This window comes from Canis lupus, chromosome 34 (assembly GCF_048164855.1).
Source record: "Canis lupus baileyi chromosome 34, mCanLup2.hap1, whole genome shotgun sequence".
NCBI classification, from domain to species: Eukaryota; Metazoa; Chordata; class Mammalia; order Carnivora; family Canidae; genus Canis; species Canis lupus.
Window position 1 is genome coordinate 7,465,101 of NC_132871.1, and position 18,007 is coordinate 7,483,107.

The 18,007-nt window shown below is 34.4% G+C and overlaps 1 protein-coding gene across 11 annotated transcripts in view; it reads left to right on the forward strand.

Moving 5' to 3' along the window:
• CWC22 (CWC22 spliceosome associated protein homolog) overlaps window positions 1–18,007 on the forward strand; it is a 58,869-nt gene that overhangs the window by 38,694 nt on the left and 2,168 nt on the right. For 10 of the 11 annotated variants that reach the window (XM_072811372.1, XM_072811366.1, XM_072811373.1 and 7 more), the window contains 8 exons: window positions 785–889; window positions 2,179–2,260; window positions 6,607–6,667; window positions 9,882–9,959; window positions 10,630–10,782; window positions 12,228–12,355; window positions 14,091–14,192; window positions 14,284–14,504. In XM_072811372.1, the coding sequence (XP_072667473.1) occupies window positions 785–889; window positions 2,179–2,260; window positions 6,607–6,667; window positions 9,882–9,959; window positions 10,630–10,782; window positions 12,228–12,355; window positions 14,091–14,192; window positions 14,284–14,504 (930 nt within the window). Of the gene's footprint in view, window positions 1–784; window positions 890–2,178; window positions 2,261–6,606; window positions 6,668–9,881; window positions 9,960–10,629; window positions 10,783–12,227; window positions 12,356–14,090; window positions 14,193–14,283; window positions 14,505–16,224; window positions 16,532–18,007 lie in introns of those variants that run through there. The other variant, XM_072811374.1, reaches the window with a different exon arrangement.

Below are 18,007 nucleotides of genomic sequence, written 5' to 3' on the forward strand. Positions count from 1 at the left end.
TTTTTTAAAGGCTTTTAAACTTATGTTTCTGATTACATATGGAATGTCTTGAGATTCATTGTAATGTTCTATTTAATAGGTATATTTTAGAATAAAAATCTCATTATTATTTATTCAAAGTAAACACTAAATTATACAGTTAAATTTTTCTCTCTTCTTTGTCTTTCGGAAAACATTCGTAGCCTAAATTCTTGCTTTCTATATCTAGCCTTAGCCTTGTATAATAGACTGTCTCCTTTCTGATGCTGAACTAAAATTTTTTGACTCCAGTATTCTAGTTTCCATTTATAATTTGTTTTTCTGGTGCTCTTGCTCTTTTGGAAAACCTTCATCTACTTTTTGTTGTTCTTCTCATCCCTTATTTTATGACCATTTTCTACCTGGCAGAAGAATGAGGATCCCTGGGTGGTTCAGTGGTTGAGCATTTGCCTTCAGCTCAGGTCGTGATCCCGGGATCCTGGGATTAAGTCCCACAACAGGCTCCCCATAGGGAGCCTGCTTCTCTCTCTGCCTATGTCTCTGCCTCTCTCTGTGTGTCTATGTTTCTCCCCCTCTCTCTGTCTCTCGTGAACAAATAAATAAAATCTTTAACAAAAGAAGAAAAGAAGAAGGATACATATGGCTCTCTGACCACCTAGGCAATAACATGAGGCCCCTGTGCTCACTTTCTTGGGTAATAAACTGTAGCCACTGTGGATTTTGGTGAACTGAGAATTATCTTCTCAGAATGAGATTCATGTTTATCACTTTCTCCTTAATATTTTCCTATACTGTGTTCTTGTAGAAATTCTTGATGAGGGAGATAGTGACTCAAACACAGACCAAGATGCTGGAAGCAGTGAAGAAGAGGAAGAAGAAGAGGACGAAGAAGGAGAAGAAGATGAAGAAGGTAAAAGTATGGCTCGTTCAAGTACTACTTGTAAAATACTCTGAAGTTTAATTCTTAATGTAATCCTCTAAAATAGTGGTTCTGGATCAGTGGAGGTCTCGCGGCTGCTGTTGGCTTCTGATGGGTCAAGGCTAGGGATGCTGTTAAACATCCTACAAGTTATAAGACTGTCCCCCTGCCCCCGCCACAACACGGTATTACCTAGCTGGAAATATCAGTATTGCTAAGTTGAAAAACCCTGCTCTAAAAATATTAAACAAGGAAATCATTTTTTAATATCAGCATAATTTTGACATTTAATGCCTTTGAGTATAAACTATGAATAACATGCATTCGTGTCGAGTAATTTCTGCAACCCTGATATGAATGTGACAGATGAGAGTGGCAAGGTATTTGCTATTCATTTTGGCAAAATAGAGAGGGGGAGGCCAAAATATGTGTTTGTACAAAGCAGACATGATGTTCTTCTCCTTCAGCTTTGATTGCTTTATTTCATAGAAAAATGAGCTCAGAACTTTATTTTGGTTAAGTCTTAGTTAAGACATTAGAACATACATAAAACTGGTCATTATTTACTTATATTACATATTTGAAAATATTAAAAGTATGTCTTTCTGTTCTAGGACATGATACATTTTAGTTTTGTCTTAAAGTGTAATTATTCTTCTACAACATATTTAATAAAAACAAATTTAATTTTTTTCCAGTGTCTTTCTTACTTAAAACATTTCCTAACTATGTACTACATACATTAAACTTTAGAATTTCTTTGTTTTCTGTGAAAATACTGTTCAAATAAAAACTATCAAATATTTATAGAGGAAGAAAATTCATTAGATAAGAGAAAATTTTGACAAACACACATATTTATATTGAACCCATCTAGTCTGTCATGATCCAGTGTTCTCTGAAACTGAATTTCTATCCATAATTTACAATTCTTCCAAATTATCAAAATACTGTTTATAGCTCTAAAAATAATATTTCACCAAACAACAGCATGAGTGCTGCCTCTTATAATATCTAAATGAGCAGGAGACACAGAAACAAAAATAATATTTCTGGCTTGATTTCTGACTTCTTTGAACTGACAAAAGTTATTAAAATACTCTAAGATGCAGAAGACAAGAAATGGATACTTTGAGCTCTGCAAATGCTTTACACTGTAGAAAAGAGTATTATTAAATTCATAGATTCTAAATATTTATGAAAAATTATCATCTAGAGATATATTTTCAGTCCTTCATGTTTATTTTTGTAGTTTCATAACTTTGTTTAATTTCTTTCAGGACAAAAAGTGACTATTCATGACAAAACAGAAATTAATCTAGTTTCATTTCGGCGTACAATTTATCTTGCTATTCAGTCAAGGTAAGAAGATACTGCAGCTCAATTAATCCCTTTTTTTTTTTTTTTTAAGATTTTATTATTTATTCAAGAGAGACACAGAGAGAGAGAGAGAAAGGCAGAGACACAGACAGAGGGAGAAGCAGGCTCCATGCAGGAAGCCCGACATGGGACTCGATCCCAGGTCTCCAGGACCACACCCTGGGCTGAAGGTGGCCCTAAACCTCTGAGCCAGCTGGGCTGCCCCAATCCTTAATTTTGATAGGGGATGGACAAGAATGGGATTTTTAGAATCTGATGACAGAAAACTAGATATTCTCAAACTACCTGCCCAACCTCATAGATCCCTGCTGTTGCTTCTTTGCGTCACAAGAAAATTACCTTTACTTATTTGGAAGGTCTTATTGTATTACATAATTAAATGGATTTTTTTTTAACTGTGTCATTCCTTATAGTTAAGTATCACTAATAAGAACCTGAAGATAATTCTGTATTATAGAGTTGGCACAGTATATAATTATAGTGAAGATATATTATTTTTTTATTTGGTTTCTAATTCTGATTCTAAGCACAGAAGCACATAACTTTTGGATGCTGATTTTTTTGTGTGCACATGGAAATGAATATAAATGGAAATAGGAATTAGGAAGGTTTTGAGGATCCTTTGAAGTAATGTTAAGTAAGAACTACTGTGATGTCATGTGAATATCCTATTCCCTTTGAAGGCTGTGAGTTTGGTTTGGAAGAGAAATAAATGAAATATTAAATGCTTAGTACATCTGTTCTTTATGCGAATCAACCTATTGATTTAATGGGCACAGTGTTTACATTTTGCACTGGAGGAGGAATATTTTCTCAGTTTTGTTTTCTTACTAGGTTTTGTATATTTCCATTTAGTATGATGTAATAGCAAAAATGATTCATACGTAGGAGTCATCCTGTTTTTATTCTGTCTGAAAACTTTTTGGCTTAGATTCATCTTCAGAAAGATGTTAAAAAGCAAAACATTAGCTAGAAATATTTTTGGTTTATCCTTACCTATTTCTTTGCCTTTCACATGAAAGAAAAATCTATTAACTATTTTTTCTTACAAACTTAAAGTGGAAAATGAGAATTTTTTTGTTATAGGTAAAAATTCTTAGAGTTTGACCTTTCATTTATCCTTTTCTAGAAATTCAACAGTAATCTGTTGTAAACAGCAGATTTACTGTTTTAATATTGCTGTTAACTTTGAAGAGTTACAGGAGAGTTCTTTGAATAATTATTTAAAGGAAACTGTTTTTTAGTTTACCAAACCTTAATAATCCTTGAGTCACACAAAAGATTTGAAAAATAAAAGCATTAGACAGGTGACAATCACAATTATAGAGTAGTACCAACACTGGTAACAGCAACACTGTTTTAGGTGTTGGTATTTAAGAGTTCTGAGCTCCCCCGATGCCTAGTAAAAGTAATTTCTATATGATTCTATATGATTCTATATGACAAAGTTTACGATACTTAATATCTCATACATATTTTAGGAAAGAACCTCAAAGACTTTGATAGTGTTTAAAGGACACATGTTTGGGGGATTCATGTAATGGGATCTTGAAATACAAAGTTATTGAATAAATAACGCTCTAGACTAATAAGTGCTATTGTTAGTCATTAAAACAGCTGAAATGATTTTTTCCCCCCCAAAGCAACAGTACTCAGTACTAATGGTTTTAGTGAGATACAGGTACGGGGAATTTAAGTGTATACACTCTTCATGGAAAGCCTTTTGGTAACATGAACCAAGGGCTTAGTGTTCATACCATTTGACCATTCTTCTTTGTTATATTTCTTAAAGAAATATATATTGATAGAGAATCATATATAGAATTGTTCATTATGGGGGAAAAAAAAGACTATCAATACAAATAATCCAATACAAATAATCAAATGTCCATTTTATGCCACCATTGAAAGTTAGGCTAATGGGAAATTATTATTGATGCAGGCAAGTGGTCTGACTTAATGTGAAGTAGGGCAAAAATTGTACAGACTGTATAGTACTGCACCAGTAGTATTATCTTAACTGTTGAAATAGGTAGACAGATTCTAGAAGGAATGCATTAACATGCCATTACCAGTAACATAAACAGTAGTTGTCTTGAGAGGAGATTGGATTATAGATTTTTTTGTGTCTGTTTTCTAGTTTTTTGTATTTTTCAAAAGTCTTATGTTTATAGTTACAACAGCCTCTACCAAATATAAATCAATAATGGAATATAATCAAGTCAGATGGCAATGAGGGCATTTTATACAGTTTGTTTTTGGAATTCTTGCAAACAAAACTAAGGTCTGACAACTGAACTGTGTGGTGACTTTATTTCTTTAATTTCTTTCCTTTTAGACTTGTTGACTGATCTCACTAGTACTCTTACCTTCTTTTTACTATCCTGGCTTCTAAATGACCCTCTCTCATTTACACAAAACAAAATCAGACAATTGGTTTTGTTATTGAAAAGTAAACATTCTTGTTTGTTCTTGTTTTTAAATGATGTTCCTCTCTGATTTTGCATTTTTGAAGCTGTAGCATCAGGAGGTGGGACTATCATTTTCCCACCAGAGTTTCTTAGATTGGAAATATTAACAAAACCATTAGTAAACACAACTGAAAAACTAGCATCATGTAAAATCACTTTCCTTACCCTTCCTTCAGTCACTGTTTATTTGTGTTGCACCTGAAATTCAGGGAGGCCTGAGTGACTCAGAGGTTGAACGTCTGCCTTTGGCTCAGATCCCAAAGGCGTGATTGAGGGGCCTGGGATCAAGTCCTGCATCAGGCTCCCTGTCTGCCTCTGCCTTTGTCTCTGCCTCTCTCTCTCTGTGTCTCATCAATAAATAAATAAATTCTTCAAAAAAAAAAAAAAAAAAACCTGAAATTCATTTGATTTAGCAACCAAAAGTAACTGAAATATCAAGCAAATTTAATTCATTTAATTTTTATATTTAGTACAACTTCAAAACAATCTTGGTGTAGGGAGTTAACACTTAAAACAAGAACAAGAAAAATAGACTATCACATAGCTAACTTTCTCACTGACTCCTGTCAGATAAAGGGAAGTTATAAAATATTTTTCTTAACTAATTGATTCATTTTTCAGAAATTGCAGGGTTTTTTCATGCATACTAATTCTGTTTTTAAAAAATTAGAATTAGAAAAGAAAATATCAAATCTTTAAAAATACTTTTTGGTGATATTGCTATATTGTTGAAGTTTATCAACTACAGTTTAGTATTTTAATCTTCGTGCCAGATATTGTTTAATATTACCTGTTGTGAAAGCTCTTTCTGATATATTTCTTTTTTCATTTTAGTTTTTTCTTTTTAATTCCATTACATTGTACCATCCTGGGTTATTACTCTTATGCTTATGAAACTCAATAAATATCAGAAGCTGAGGAATCAGATGAACTATAAAACTAAATTCATAGTCCTCCTATTTCAGTGGCTGATTATTTTATATGCTTGTTACCAAAGAATGAAGGTTTGAACAGTCTACAAAAAGTGCAAATATATTAGCATTTTTCCTGAATTGAACTCACATTAAATTTGATAATTCTCTTAAGCATATTGGAGATTTTTTTTTTTTTTTAAGATTTTATTTACTCATGAGAGACACAGAGAGCGAGAGAGAGAGAGGCAGAGAGACACAAGCAGAGGGAAAGGCAGGCTCCATGCAGGGAGCCCGATGTGGGACTCGATCCCAGGACTCCAGGATCACGCCCTGGGCCGAAGGCAGGCGCTAAACTGCTGAGCCACCCAGGGATCCCTTGATATTGGAGATATTTTTAATGAAACTTATATGAATGTAGTATAAAAGCAATTTTGTTTTCCTTATAAGTGATTTTGGTTATTTACTATATTTATACTTAGTTTTTGAAAATGTAGAAGCACTGTGTTTGGGTATGAATCAAGATAACTTATAAATGTGGTTAAGCACTGGATGTCATGCTGGCTCTGGAGCATCTTTTACCTCTTCCTGACTTGGGTCAGAGATAAATGGAAATATTTAGCAATGTCATAAAAATTTGTCTACTTTTTGTCTATGTATTTGCCCAGTTTGGACACTTTATATAAATGGAATCATACTTTATGTGATCTTTTATATCTGACTTTTTCACTTCATTTAATTCAGAGTGCATCCATGTTGTGTATATCTCAGTAAGTACTTCATTCTTTGTAGAGTTAAGAGCAATGTCTTTTCTATATACACAATTCAGGACTATGAAGTTACAGTAAAAAAGTTATTTAAAACAATTATTAAAATAAGGTCCTTGTATGATTTAACAATGCGGTGAGTTTTTAACCTAACTCTTATGACTATTTTGTCTCTACAGTTTAGATTTTGAAGAATGTGCTCACAAATTGCTGAAAATGGAGTTCCCTGAAAGCCAAACAGTAAGTCAGTATTTTTTTTCTATTAGGAAATGATATTAGTTATAAAAATGTTTAAGACAGTTAATAGGTATTATGAATTGAAACAATATCTATAACATCGATATTCTGAAATTTTAAAATAACTTAAAACTTAGTTCTAAGGTGTTTCATAAATGCTACTCATTGCAGTGAATTAAATGGTCTGCTTTCATGGGATGTGAAAAAGGAGCCAGTCTCTCTGACCCACTGCACTTTACATAAATTTCCTAGTGGTTGCCTGTAAATCAAATGGTAGCTTAAAATACAATAGGAAACTTGTTCTTTAATGAATTGCCTAGTCTATCTTCTTAATGTACTAAAGCATTCTTTTCTGGTAGAAATTGTAATGATTACCGCACATGTTGCTACATTGCTTTAATTGGCTATAGAAGAATCTGTCTTTTTTTCTTTTATTCATTATCTCAGCAAAATGTATTCTGTGTACACTACATGTCAGACACTCTGCAGGGTTTCAGGAATTCAGTAATCCACAAAGTATATTATATTAAGCCCCCTCTTGATGGGTGGAACTCATAATCTTATAACTTTGTGTATACTTCACTGTTAAAAGTATCATAGAACCGGGATCCCTGGGTGGCACAGCGGTTTGGCGCCTGCCTTTGGCCCAGGGCGCGATCCTGGAGACCCGGGATCGAATCCCACGTCAGGCTCCCGGTGCATGGAGCCTGCCTCTCCCTCTGCCTGTGTCTCTGCCTCTCTCCCTTTCTCTCTCTGTGACTGTCATAAAAAAAAAAAAAAAAAAAAAAAAAGTATCATAGAACCCTAATGTCAACAATAATAAAGACTAGATTGAGTAGGTTATCTTGGGTGTTTTTTCAGTTGTATTCTTACGTATATTCCTCCCTGCCCATCCACATTTTAAATCCTTGGAACCTGAGCCAAGGCTTTTAGGGTTTTGCTTTTCACACGTTGCTTTACTTGCTTTACTTTATATATTCAACTCTAGGCTCTTTGGTTTCTATTTCTAAAAGATCTTGACTATCTGTTCCTGTTTGGTATAAGTGATTTGCCTTAAGGCTTTAATTATGATCTGTTATGGGAATTAGCAGACTGTAGCCCAGGCCCACTACCCGTTTTTTGTGAATAAAACTTTAATGGTGTAATACAGCCATGCCCATAGGTTGGTGTATTATGTATACTTGTTTTCACCCTATGGCAGCAGAATTGACTGGTTGCAACAGAAACCTATGGCCTTTAAAGCCTAAGATATTTACCATCTGACCTTTAATTTAAAAAGTTTACCAGCCTTTTTCTAGATGACGGATTTCTTCTTAATCCTATGGTATGTAATTTTGAGAAGAAATTATTCTTTTCAAATGTAAAAAGTTCTTATTTCCCTCTTAAAGTTTGTTTATTGGTATATTAGTAACAGTGTACCTATTGGTACCCTGGGTGCACTTCATGTGTTCACTTTTGAAAGGAAATAAATTAGTGAATTAACCTTTCAAATTATAATTGAAACTGAAATTACTGTATGATCTTTTCACATTATTTGAGGAATATAATTAAGTCATTATAAGTTTTATTAATATTAATTCAGAGGATAGTTGTTCTAGAACTAATCTTAACATATTTTGATAGCAATTGGAAGTGTCTTCGTGCATCTATTTCCATGCACTCAAAAGACTGTCCTAAAATTGCTATAATATTTAATTAAAATGTTAAAATATTTAATTATTATAAGCCACAGGGAATAACTCTTATAATTGCATTTAGTCTAGGGAAGAAAGAAAGTTGTTTTGCAAGTAGCACTGACTTTATTAGCAGTGCTGTCAGCATAATACCACATTATATTGTTTAAAACCTGATTAACTGTTATGTTATTGTAAAATACAGTTTTGGTAGAAAGAGTTGAAAATGCATTTTAATATATCAAATTAACATAATATTGCAGAACTCCGAAAAACCTCATTTTAACTTTTTTACTATATTAAATTTTGACAAAGTATATCTTTTCAGGACTTACACATTAATAAGTGTTTTTATTTAATTGAGATAACTTGTGACTAATCATAAAAAAATAATTTAGCAATGTAATGACATCTAAAAACAACTTCATATTGTGAATTAAGGCCTTTTGAGTAGATTGTTTTATACCTAGATGATCAGTTTCCAGAACAGTGGTGTCCAATAGAACTTTCTGCAGTGATGAAAATATTTATATATAGTCTACACTGTCTAATACAGTAGCCACTAGTCAGTCACATGTGGCTTTTGAGTACTGAAAATGTGACCGAAGAACTAAAATTTTAATTTTAGGTAATGTTATTTAACTAATTCGCTAGAGGTTACCATGCTAGACAGTATAGTTCTGGAGTATCCTGTGCTTCTTTAGGACCCTTTGCCTCCCTCTTGCACATAGATATATGCAGTAAATATTATAGACCTGAGCTTTAAAATACTTACAATATTTACTTAGGTTATATTTCACGTTAAATATGACCAAATGTCAAAATTGCAAATTGAAAATACAAAGGTAAAATTAAATAGCAGTAAAAATGAACTGAAAGGGTATTATATTATATATATATATATATATATATATATATATATATATATATATATAATTAGATGTATGTGTGTAACATTTATTTTGAGGCTAGAAAATCCAGCTATAGAGATACTTTTTCTTAGTTCTTTTAAATATATATTTTTTTTATTAAAGAATGTCTTTTAAGTTAACATAGCTGTGCTTATTTATGGTTCTGTAAAGACTCATGTTCTAGCTCTTCCATATTAATTAAATACATTCCTTAATTAATTGAGCTTGAAGGTGTTTAACTGAATTGTTAGGTGGCATATTGATGATCTGTATTTTTAAAGATTTTGTGTAGTCTTTTTAGAAAATCTATTCAATCTCTTCATGGTGTATCTGTTTCATATAGTAGATTTTCTTGAAGTAGTTCATACTTAATATGAATTTAGAATTTTATAATCAATCTAATTAGCTTAGATGACAATGGAAACTGTCAGCCAGGCTGAAGGCTTTGAAAGACTGTATAGGCTTGACATAGATTGAATCGTTTGGTCTTAGTAACTTAAGCTCACAAAGGTTCGGAAGTTCTGTATGTTTAAACCCTTACTTAAAAATTCAAGCTGTCTCTATCGTATTGATAAGTTGTCATATAGCATGGATTGTGTTTTGAATCATTAATGCAATTTTTCTTCCAAATAGAAAGAACTCTGCAACATGATACTTGACTGCTGTGCCCAACAAAGGACATATGAGAAATTTTTTGGCTTATTAGCTGGGGTGAGTTCAGCCTCATTCTTCTTGTTGGAATTTTAATAGAATCACTAAGGGAATCCTTAACATGAATATTGTGAATTGATGTGTCTGTTTTGTGGTCTTGTCTAATGTAATAGCAAATCTTTGCTCAAAACTGATCGCTCTTTCCTTCCTCGGGTTTCCCATCCTCTGTAGTTTCCTCCTTTCCTGCTTCATTTTGTAGTGCCTTATTAGCATTGCATATGATTCTTCCAGAACTTTCTGAAATTCTATATGCTTTGTAACAATTTCCCAAAGAGGACAATTAAATGTTGCCTTTTCAAAATCTCAACATAGTTTCTGAAGTCAAGTACATGCTCAGGCAACACAAATAGACCATGAGCTAAAATAAAATAAGTTTTTAAATCTCAACTCTACCCACGGAGAAATATATTTGTATAGTATGCAAATGTATGTGTCTGTGATAAGCTACCTGTATAATTTTGTTTTAGTGTATAAATCCTAGGTAAATAGGGATGATATATATTACCTTCCCTTTTAAGCATTCCATCATACAGCACAAAAAGATTGATATGATATATAAAATGTTTACTAATTTTTGATTCAGTAAATTTAGGAGGATCTGATATGCTCATAATGGTATTGACAGTCAATTTTTAGTGGTGTTGACATTCAATTTTTTTTAATTTATTAGCGATTTTGCATGCTGAAAAAAGAATACATGGAATCCTTTGAAAGTATATTCAAAGAACAATATGATACCATCCATCGCTTGGAAACAAACAAATTGAGAAATGTTGCTAAGATGTTTGCTCACCTTTTATACACTGATTCACTTCCATGGAGTGTAAGTAGATGGGTTGATATTTATACTTCTTTCCCAATCCCATTATTCACGAATAGGTATTAATGTATAATATAATCCTACTTTTCCTATGTAGGAAATGTACATTAAAATGAAATATGTAGCAAACTTTTACTGTAATGACTGTCTTTGAGACTATATTCATATAACACAATATCAAAAAGCTAAGTAAATAGCATGAATATAAGAACTACAATACCATCCTAGGCGATTTTAGCAGTCCAAACATCACAGTGCTTTTTAATAGTGATGGCTAATGGTGTTTTCAGGAAAAACAGAGTTTCATCTTCTCTCTGTGTGCACACATGCACATACACACTCATGCTCACATACAACAGTAGTTTGGTGGTCATGCATCTTTTAGTCATAGTTATTTAGAACAAGTTAAGATATTCGTGATACACAGGTGTATACCGGATTGGAATTTGAAACACATTCATGAAGCTGGCATTTATTGTTCAACTGCTGTTCATCCAACAACCATTCATTCAGTTACCAACTATATGCCCAGTCACTTGAGAGAGATACTGGGCATCCATAGTGAATTATATATGATCTCTGGTTTCAAGGAGCTTATTACCATAGAAGAACTATATGAGGTAAGATAGATATGCCCGTAACACTAATACAAAATAAAACGTGATAGGTTCTAAGAAAAGTGAAGTTGAAAGAAAGAAGTTGCATCCAAGAAGAAAGAGAGAAGAGGATCACATTGTAGAATACCACAACCTGATGGTAGAATGAAGCAGCAAAGTGAGCTCATAACATTAGGTAGATTATTGTAATGTAAGTACTAAGCTGCATTGATAGGCACTTTGTAAGCTGACCTAGGAGCCTGATCATAATAATTTTTTTCTTCTTTTCCTCCTCTGGGAATGAAAATGAAATCAAGGTTTTAGATAATCGAAGCAAATGGGTTCCTGGATCACAGAACTCATAAAAACTGGAGGTTCCTTGTATTTTTATTTGTCTTAAAACATCTCTCCATGGCTTCCATTTTAAGCCTCAATCTTAGCATTCACAACAAACCATCATTCTTGCTGTCTTTACCCTTCTTGTATATGTACTATACAAAACTATAGCCTAATGCTCTAAGTGGCATTTTGCCCCAAACCCTTAGACATCCACATTTTGATGAGTGAGTTTTAGAAGCTAGTAATCTTTTCTTCAGCATTATATACTCACAGCAGAATATATCTCTGCTATAAAAAGCGCATTACTCAAGAAAGAATGAACTCTATTTCTGTAGCATCTTAGCATTATGAAAATTATCATGGAGAGGTAGTCTTAAATGTGGCCAAGAAGTATTACTTATTAGGACAAAGAATGATATTCACAGATCATTCTGTAGAGACACTTAGAGTCATAAATGTTGGTCATTTTGTCTTTTGAATAAAATAAAATCGTCTTCTCATTTTAATTTTCAGGTTCTCGAATGTATAAAGCTGAGTGAAGAAACCACTACGTCATCCAGTAGAATTTTTGTTAAGATATTTTTCCAAGAACTGTGTGAATATATGGGTCTTCCTAAACTTAATGCAAGATTAAAGGATGAGTAAGTTTATCATTATGCATTTTTTATCCTTAGTGTCCTCAGGAATTTTCCTTCCTTGTAGCAACAGAAGTCTACCCTTGGTTGTAAAAACAAGAGTTAAGCCCCTAGGACTTTGTTCATTCATTAATCACTACTCTTGAGTCTCATGTTCTGTGGCATAGGACAACATGCAGTTTTTAATGATGGATTTTAGTTCCAGTGGAAGAAACACAGAATTAATGCCTCTTTTAGTTTAGTTTAGAACACACTTTGCATTTTCACTGGAGTTTTCTAGTAGTGAGTACTTACGGTTTTATTTTCATTTTTAACCCTAATCTTGAGCCTTAGAAAATTAATTTTTTGTTATCAGTGAACAATTGTGAAGATATATAGATGACTCAGTCATGTAATGAATAGTTCAAATTATGACATTGAATGAGGGTCTTGTTCCAGGACTATCCTATAAATCCCCACCTCAGCTTTCTTCTTTCTTGTTTACTCAGATTACCATTGCCCCTCACATTGACTTCTACTTCATTCACACTACTGAATCGTCCTTTCAGATTTCCTAGTGACTACCTGCCAAGTTGATTACTTTTTCTCAGTCCTCATGCCCTTGGGCTTTCCAGCCTTATTTACCCAGTTGATCATTTGCTTACTGTGGCTTCTCTCTTCTCATTCTGTCTCACTCTTCATGGTCTCTACTCTTCAGCCTACCCCCCTCTCCTCTTTGCCACAGTTTCTATTCTGGTTTCAAAATGCCCTCTCTGGGTTATTCCATCTGCTCCCCTTGGCTTCATAGACTAATTTTTGGTCCCTATTTATGTCACCAGGTTTATCTCCTTCCTTCTCACAGGCTGCACCACCATTGCTCAGTGCATTCATGTTTCCTTGCCTCTGTTTCCAGAGCTAGAAATCCCCTCTCTTGGTCTGTCCAGCAAACTCTTAACCATTCTCCTTATATGTCACTTTTTTCTATGAAAGAGTTTGTCCTGGCTCTACTGGTTCATCATTCAGTGTGGCACTCCGAACCATGTCCAGACCATGTTTTGTTTGTTCCCCTCCCCAGAAGTAATGATTATATGCAGACTTCATCCATAATTTTTCCCTTTAGTTGACTATTTTTACCCTATCCTTCAGTGCCATACACAGTGCTGCGTGTGTTTGTGTGTCTGTGTGTGTGTGTGTATATATATAAATAAAACAGAGGAGATTTGTTTTTACTTGGTCTTATATATGTTCACATACTATATATGTGTATGTATGTGTGTGTGTGTGTTATTATGCAATATATGTATGTGTGATGTATGAAAAAGTTTTTAAAAACCTCTGTGGGGTGCCTGGGTGGCTCAGTCAAGTAAGCGTCTGACTCTTGGTTTCAGCTTAGGTCACAGTCAAGGTTGTGAGAACGGTTTTGGGGCTCCATGCTCCGTGGAGAGTCTACTTGAGATTCTGTCTCTCCCTTCATCCCCCCACCCCACATGCACACACACTCTCTCTCTTGCTCTCTCTCTCAAATAAATGATTTTTTTAAAAAACCTTCTCTGTTGTAAGTTTAATAAATTATGACTTGACCCTACTCATTTCATTTAGATAGCATATTGCCTGACCTAATAAATGATATAAATCACTTTCTTGATTCTGTTTCATTTATTTAATAATACATAGAAAATCTGAAAAAATGACTGTATACAAACTTTGCCTTTTTATCATTAAGCAATATATTCTGTTTTGTTCATTTTTTTTCTTGTTTTAGAACCCTCCAGCCATTTTTTGAAGGATTATTACCCCGAGATAATCCAAGAAACACTCGGTTTGCCATCAACTTCTTTACTTCTATAGGTCTTGGAGGTTTAACGTAAGGATAATTTTCAGAATTTTATTTTCATCTTAAAAAATTATCTCAGTTGCCCTTGAAGCAGACACTAACAGATTATATCTTTAATTAGGGATGAATTGCGTGAGCATCTCAAAAATACACCAAAGGTCATTGTGGCACAGAAACCAGATGTTGAGCCAAATAAGTCCTCCCCTTCCTCTTCCTCTTCTGCATCCTCCTCTTCAGAGTCTGACTCCTCTGCCTCGGATTCGGACAGCAGTGACAGCAGTTCAGAGTCTTCCAGTGAAGAGAGTGATTCTTCATCCAGCAGTAGTCAGAGCTCTGCTTCAGGTATGGAAACTCATTTATAATTGATTGGGCTCTTTTCTAACAAGTTTATTGCTGATGATGTTTACACCGAGGGAAGAAAATAATTTGATTGTTTAATTATTTTAGAGTTCAGTTGTTTAAAAGCCACAATTAATAATATAAATGATCATCTATCGCTGCTGGAGTCTGTAGTGAATTGCATCATTTATAATGCTAGGATTACCTATTGGAATCCTCTTCATAGAAATGAAGATATTTCTTTGGCAAAATTTGTTTGAGTGATGACTGAACTACCATTCGTTTATAATGCCTTTACACCAGCTTATAGCTTTTCTGGCTATTAAATTTTATTTATTTCCTGTGTATTTTAAAGAAATTTTAGTTTTTTAATTTAATTAATGAGGATTTATATTAGTCATTGACATGTGTCATGCATTCAGTGCATACTTTGTAAGTGTACAGCTACATAAGTTTTCATGAAAAGAAGAGAACCATGTGCTCGCTGCCCATACCAGGAGTTACCAGTTACTGCCACTCCTGCCATCCACTGCCTCACGGCAGCTGCTGCTCTCATCTGTAATTGCATAATTAGTTGTGGCTGTTTTTAACCTTTTTTTTTTAAGATTTTATTCATTCATTCATTCATTTATTTGAGAGAGAGAGAGAAAGAGCAGAGACACAGGCAGAGGGAGAAGCAGGCTCCATGCAGGGAGCCTGACGTGGGACTCGATCCCTGGTCTCCAGGATCAGGCCTGGGCTGAAGATGGCGCTAAACCACTGAGCCACCGAGGCTGCCCTGTTTTGACCTTTATAACGGTGTTTATAAACTCCTTTATCCCTGGCTTATCTTTCACAATTACTTTGTGAGATTCATCTGTAATATTGCATTTAGTTATAGTTCATTCAGTCTTACTGCTGTATAGTTTTCCACTGTATGAATATGCTGCAGTCTATTTACTCAGGAACAATTTAGATTTATAAATAGTAGTCCTGTGAAAACTGTTACTCATATTGGGGAGATATATATATATATATATATATATATAAATATGAATATTTACACATGTGCATTTCACCTGGGTTCGTACTTAGAGAATCTCTGGGAACCACTGGGTTGTAGGTTATGTATTTAGCTTTAGTAGATACTGCCAGTTTTGTTTGTTTTTAAAAGACTCCGTGAGAGTCTTTTTTTTTTTTAAGGTTTATTTATTTATGATAGAGAGAGAGAGAGGCAGAGACACAGGAGGAGGGAGAAGCAGGCTTCATGCCGGGAGCCTGATGCGGGACTCTATCCCCGGACTCCAGGATCGTGCCCTGGGTCAAAGGCAGGCGCCAAACCGCTGAGCCACCTAGGGATCCCCGATACTGCCAGTTTTGCAAGTGGTTCTTTCAGTTTACCTCCCATCAGCCACGTTTGAGAGTTGCAGTAGCCCCCATCCTCATAACACTTCAGTTAGCTTTCTTCTTCATTTTAACCATTTTGGTGGATATGTAACAGTATTGCATTGTGGTTGTAATTTGCATTTTTCTTGATCACTAATGACGTTGAGCACTACCTTTTTATTGGCCATTTTCCTTTTGTTATGTGGCTGTTCAAGTCTTTTGCTACCCTCTTCCCTTTTCTTGTTTTATTATCTCTTCTATAAATTTGTAGGAGTTGTGTAGGTTTTCTGGATATGTATCTTCTATCACATACAAACATTGCAAAGAGCTAGTTCCATTCCATTTCTTGTCTCTCCAGGCCTGTTCAGGTGCCAGATCTCTGCTGGTCTTTCTGACCCTCAGCAACAGCGCCGAATCAGCAGATGCCCAAAGGGAGAAAGTGGCTGTGGAATCTCAGCTTACCTCTCTATGGTCCTGCCTTCTCTTGAATCTTATCTTGGCCCTTATTCAACTTACAAGGAAATTGCAAATAGTACAGAGAATTCCCACGTAGCCTTCACCCAACTTCCCGTAAAGTTGGCATTTTGTGTAACCATAGTTCAATTATGAAAGCCAGGAAATTAACATTGGAACAATACATTAAATAAATTATTATTTGAATTTCACCAGTTTTTCCATTAATGTCTTTTTTCTTATTCCAGAATCCTACTTGCATTTAATTGTTTCTTCTTAGTTCTCTGTAACCTGTGGTAGTTCCTCTCCGGCTTTCCTTGGTTTTAATAGCTTTGATACTTTTGAAGTCCTCTGTTCAGATATTTTTTCGAATATCCCTAAATATGGAGATGTGTCTGATGTTTTTTTACATGGTTGGAATGAAGTTATGCACTTTTGTACAGAGTACCATAGAAATGATGTATTCTTAGTGCATCTTGGAGTTCATATCGGTATGTCTTATTGGTGATATTAACTTTGATCACTTGGTTAAGGTGACATCTGGATTTCTTCATGGAAACTCCTTTTCTCTATAGATTAATATCTTGTAGGGAAATAATTTGATACTTTGTTAAATTTCCTCTCTCTCCTCTTTCACTCTTCAATTTTAGCATACATCTTTGGATCTCATCTGCAGTACTTAACTACTATGGTGTTTGCCAAATGTCATTTTTCCATTTGTCTTTTTTCTTCTACATTTAATAACTGAATTTCTTCTTTAAGAAAGAGTTGTCTCCCCCTCCCACCCCCATTTATTTATTAAGTATCTTTTATCAGTGTGAACTCAGTGGCTATTCATCTGAGTGAATGAGTTAAAGTCCATTACTATCATTTATTTTGTTGCTCACGTCATTTCAGCTTTGGCAATCAGGAACTCCTTCACATTGGCCCCTGTGTTCTTTCAACATACCCCTATCATTTTTTTGAGCACTGCCTTTCTTCATAACATCTCAAGTTGTTCAAGATCTTTAGTGCCTTTAAGCAGAAAATTTTAAATCTTTCTCTGGCATTTCTAGTTGTTCTCAGCAGGGGCTGTGGTCTCCACAGCTTTCTCCTTTCTCCCTGGAAATGGAAATACAGTAGTAAAGGATTTTTTCAAATGTGCAGTTTTCTGAGATGGTCTGTTGTTTTCCCCAGGGTCAACTGTTTTTTTTCATCATAGTATCTTAGTCTAAAAATAAGAGATAGTCTAATTGTCTAAAATGCATATCATTTCTTTTTTTTTTTTTTTTTTTTTTTTTTTTTACAAATTTTTATTTATTTATGATAGTCACAGAGAGAGAGAGAGAGAGAGAGAGAGAGGCAGAGAGAGAAGCAGGCTCCATGCACCGGGAGCCCGATGTGGGATTCGATCCCGAGTCTCCAGGATCGCGCCCTGGGTCAAAGGCAGGCGCCAAACCGCTGCGCCACCCAGGGATCCCTCATTTCTTATTTTTTAATGCATATTCCAGAGGCAGGAAAAGTATGTTGGAAGGTTGATCTTTACACTCTTGTTCTCTGGCTTGTTGCACTTAAAAGAGTATTACATACTGTGTGGCAGCCAGAATTGTGGGACTCTCAGTGTTTTATATTATTAGAACAAGATTGCATTTGCCCACAGGAAGTCTTATTCTTGAATTAAATATATTAACATTGTTCATTTAATATTC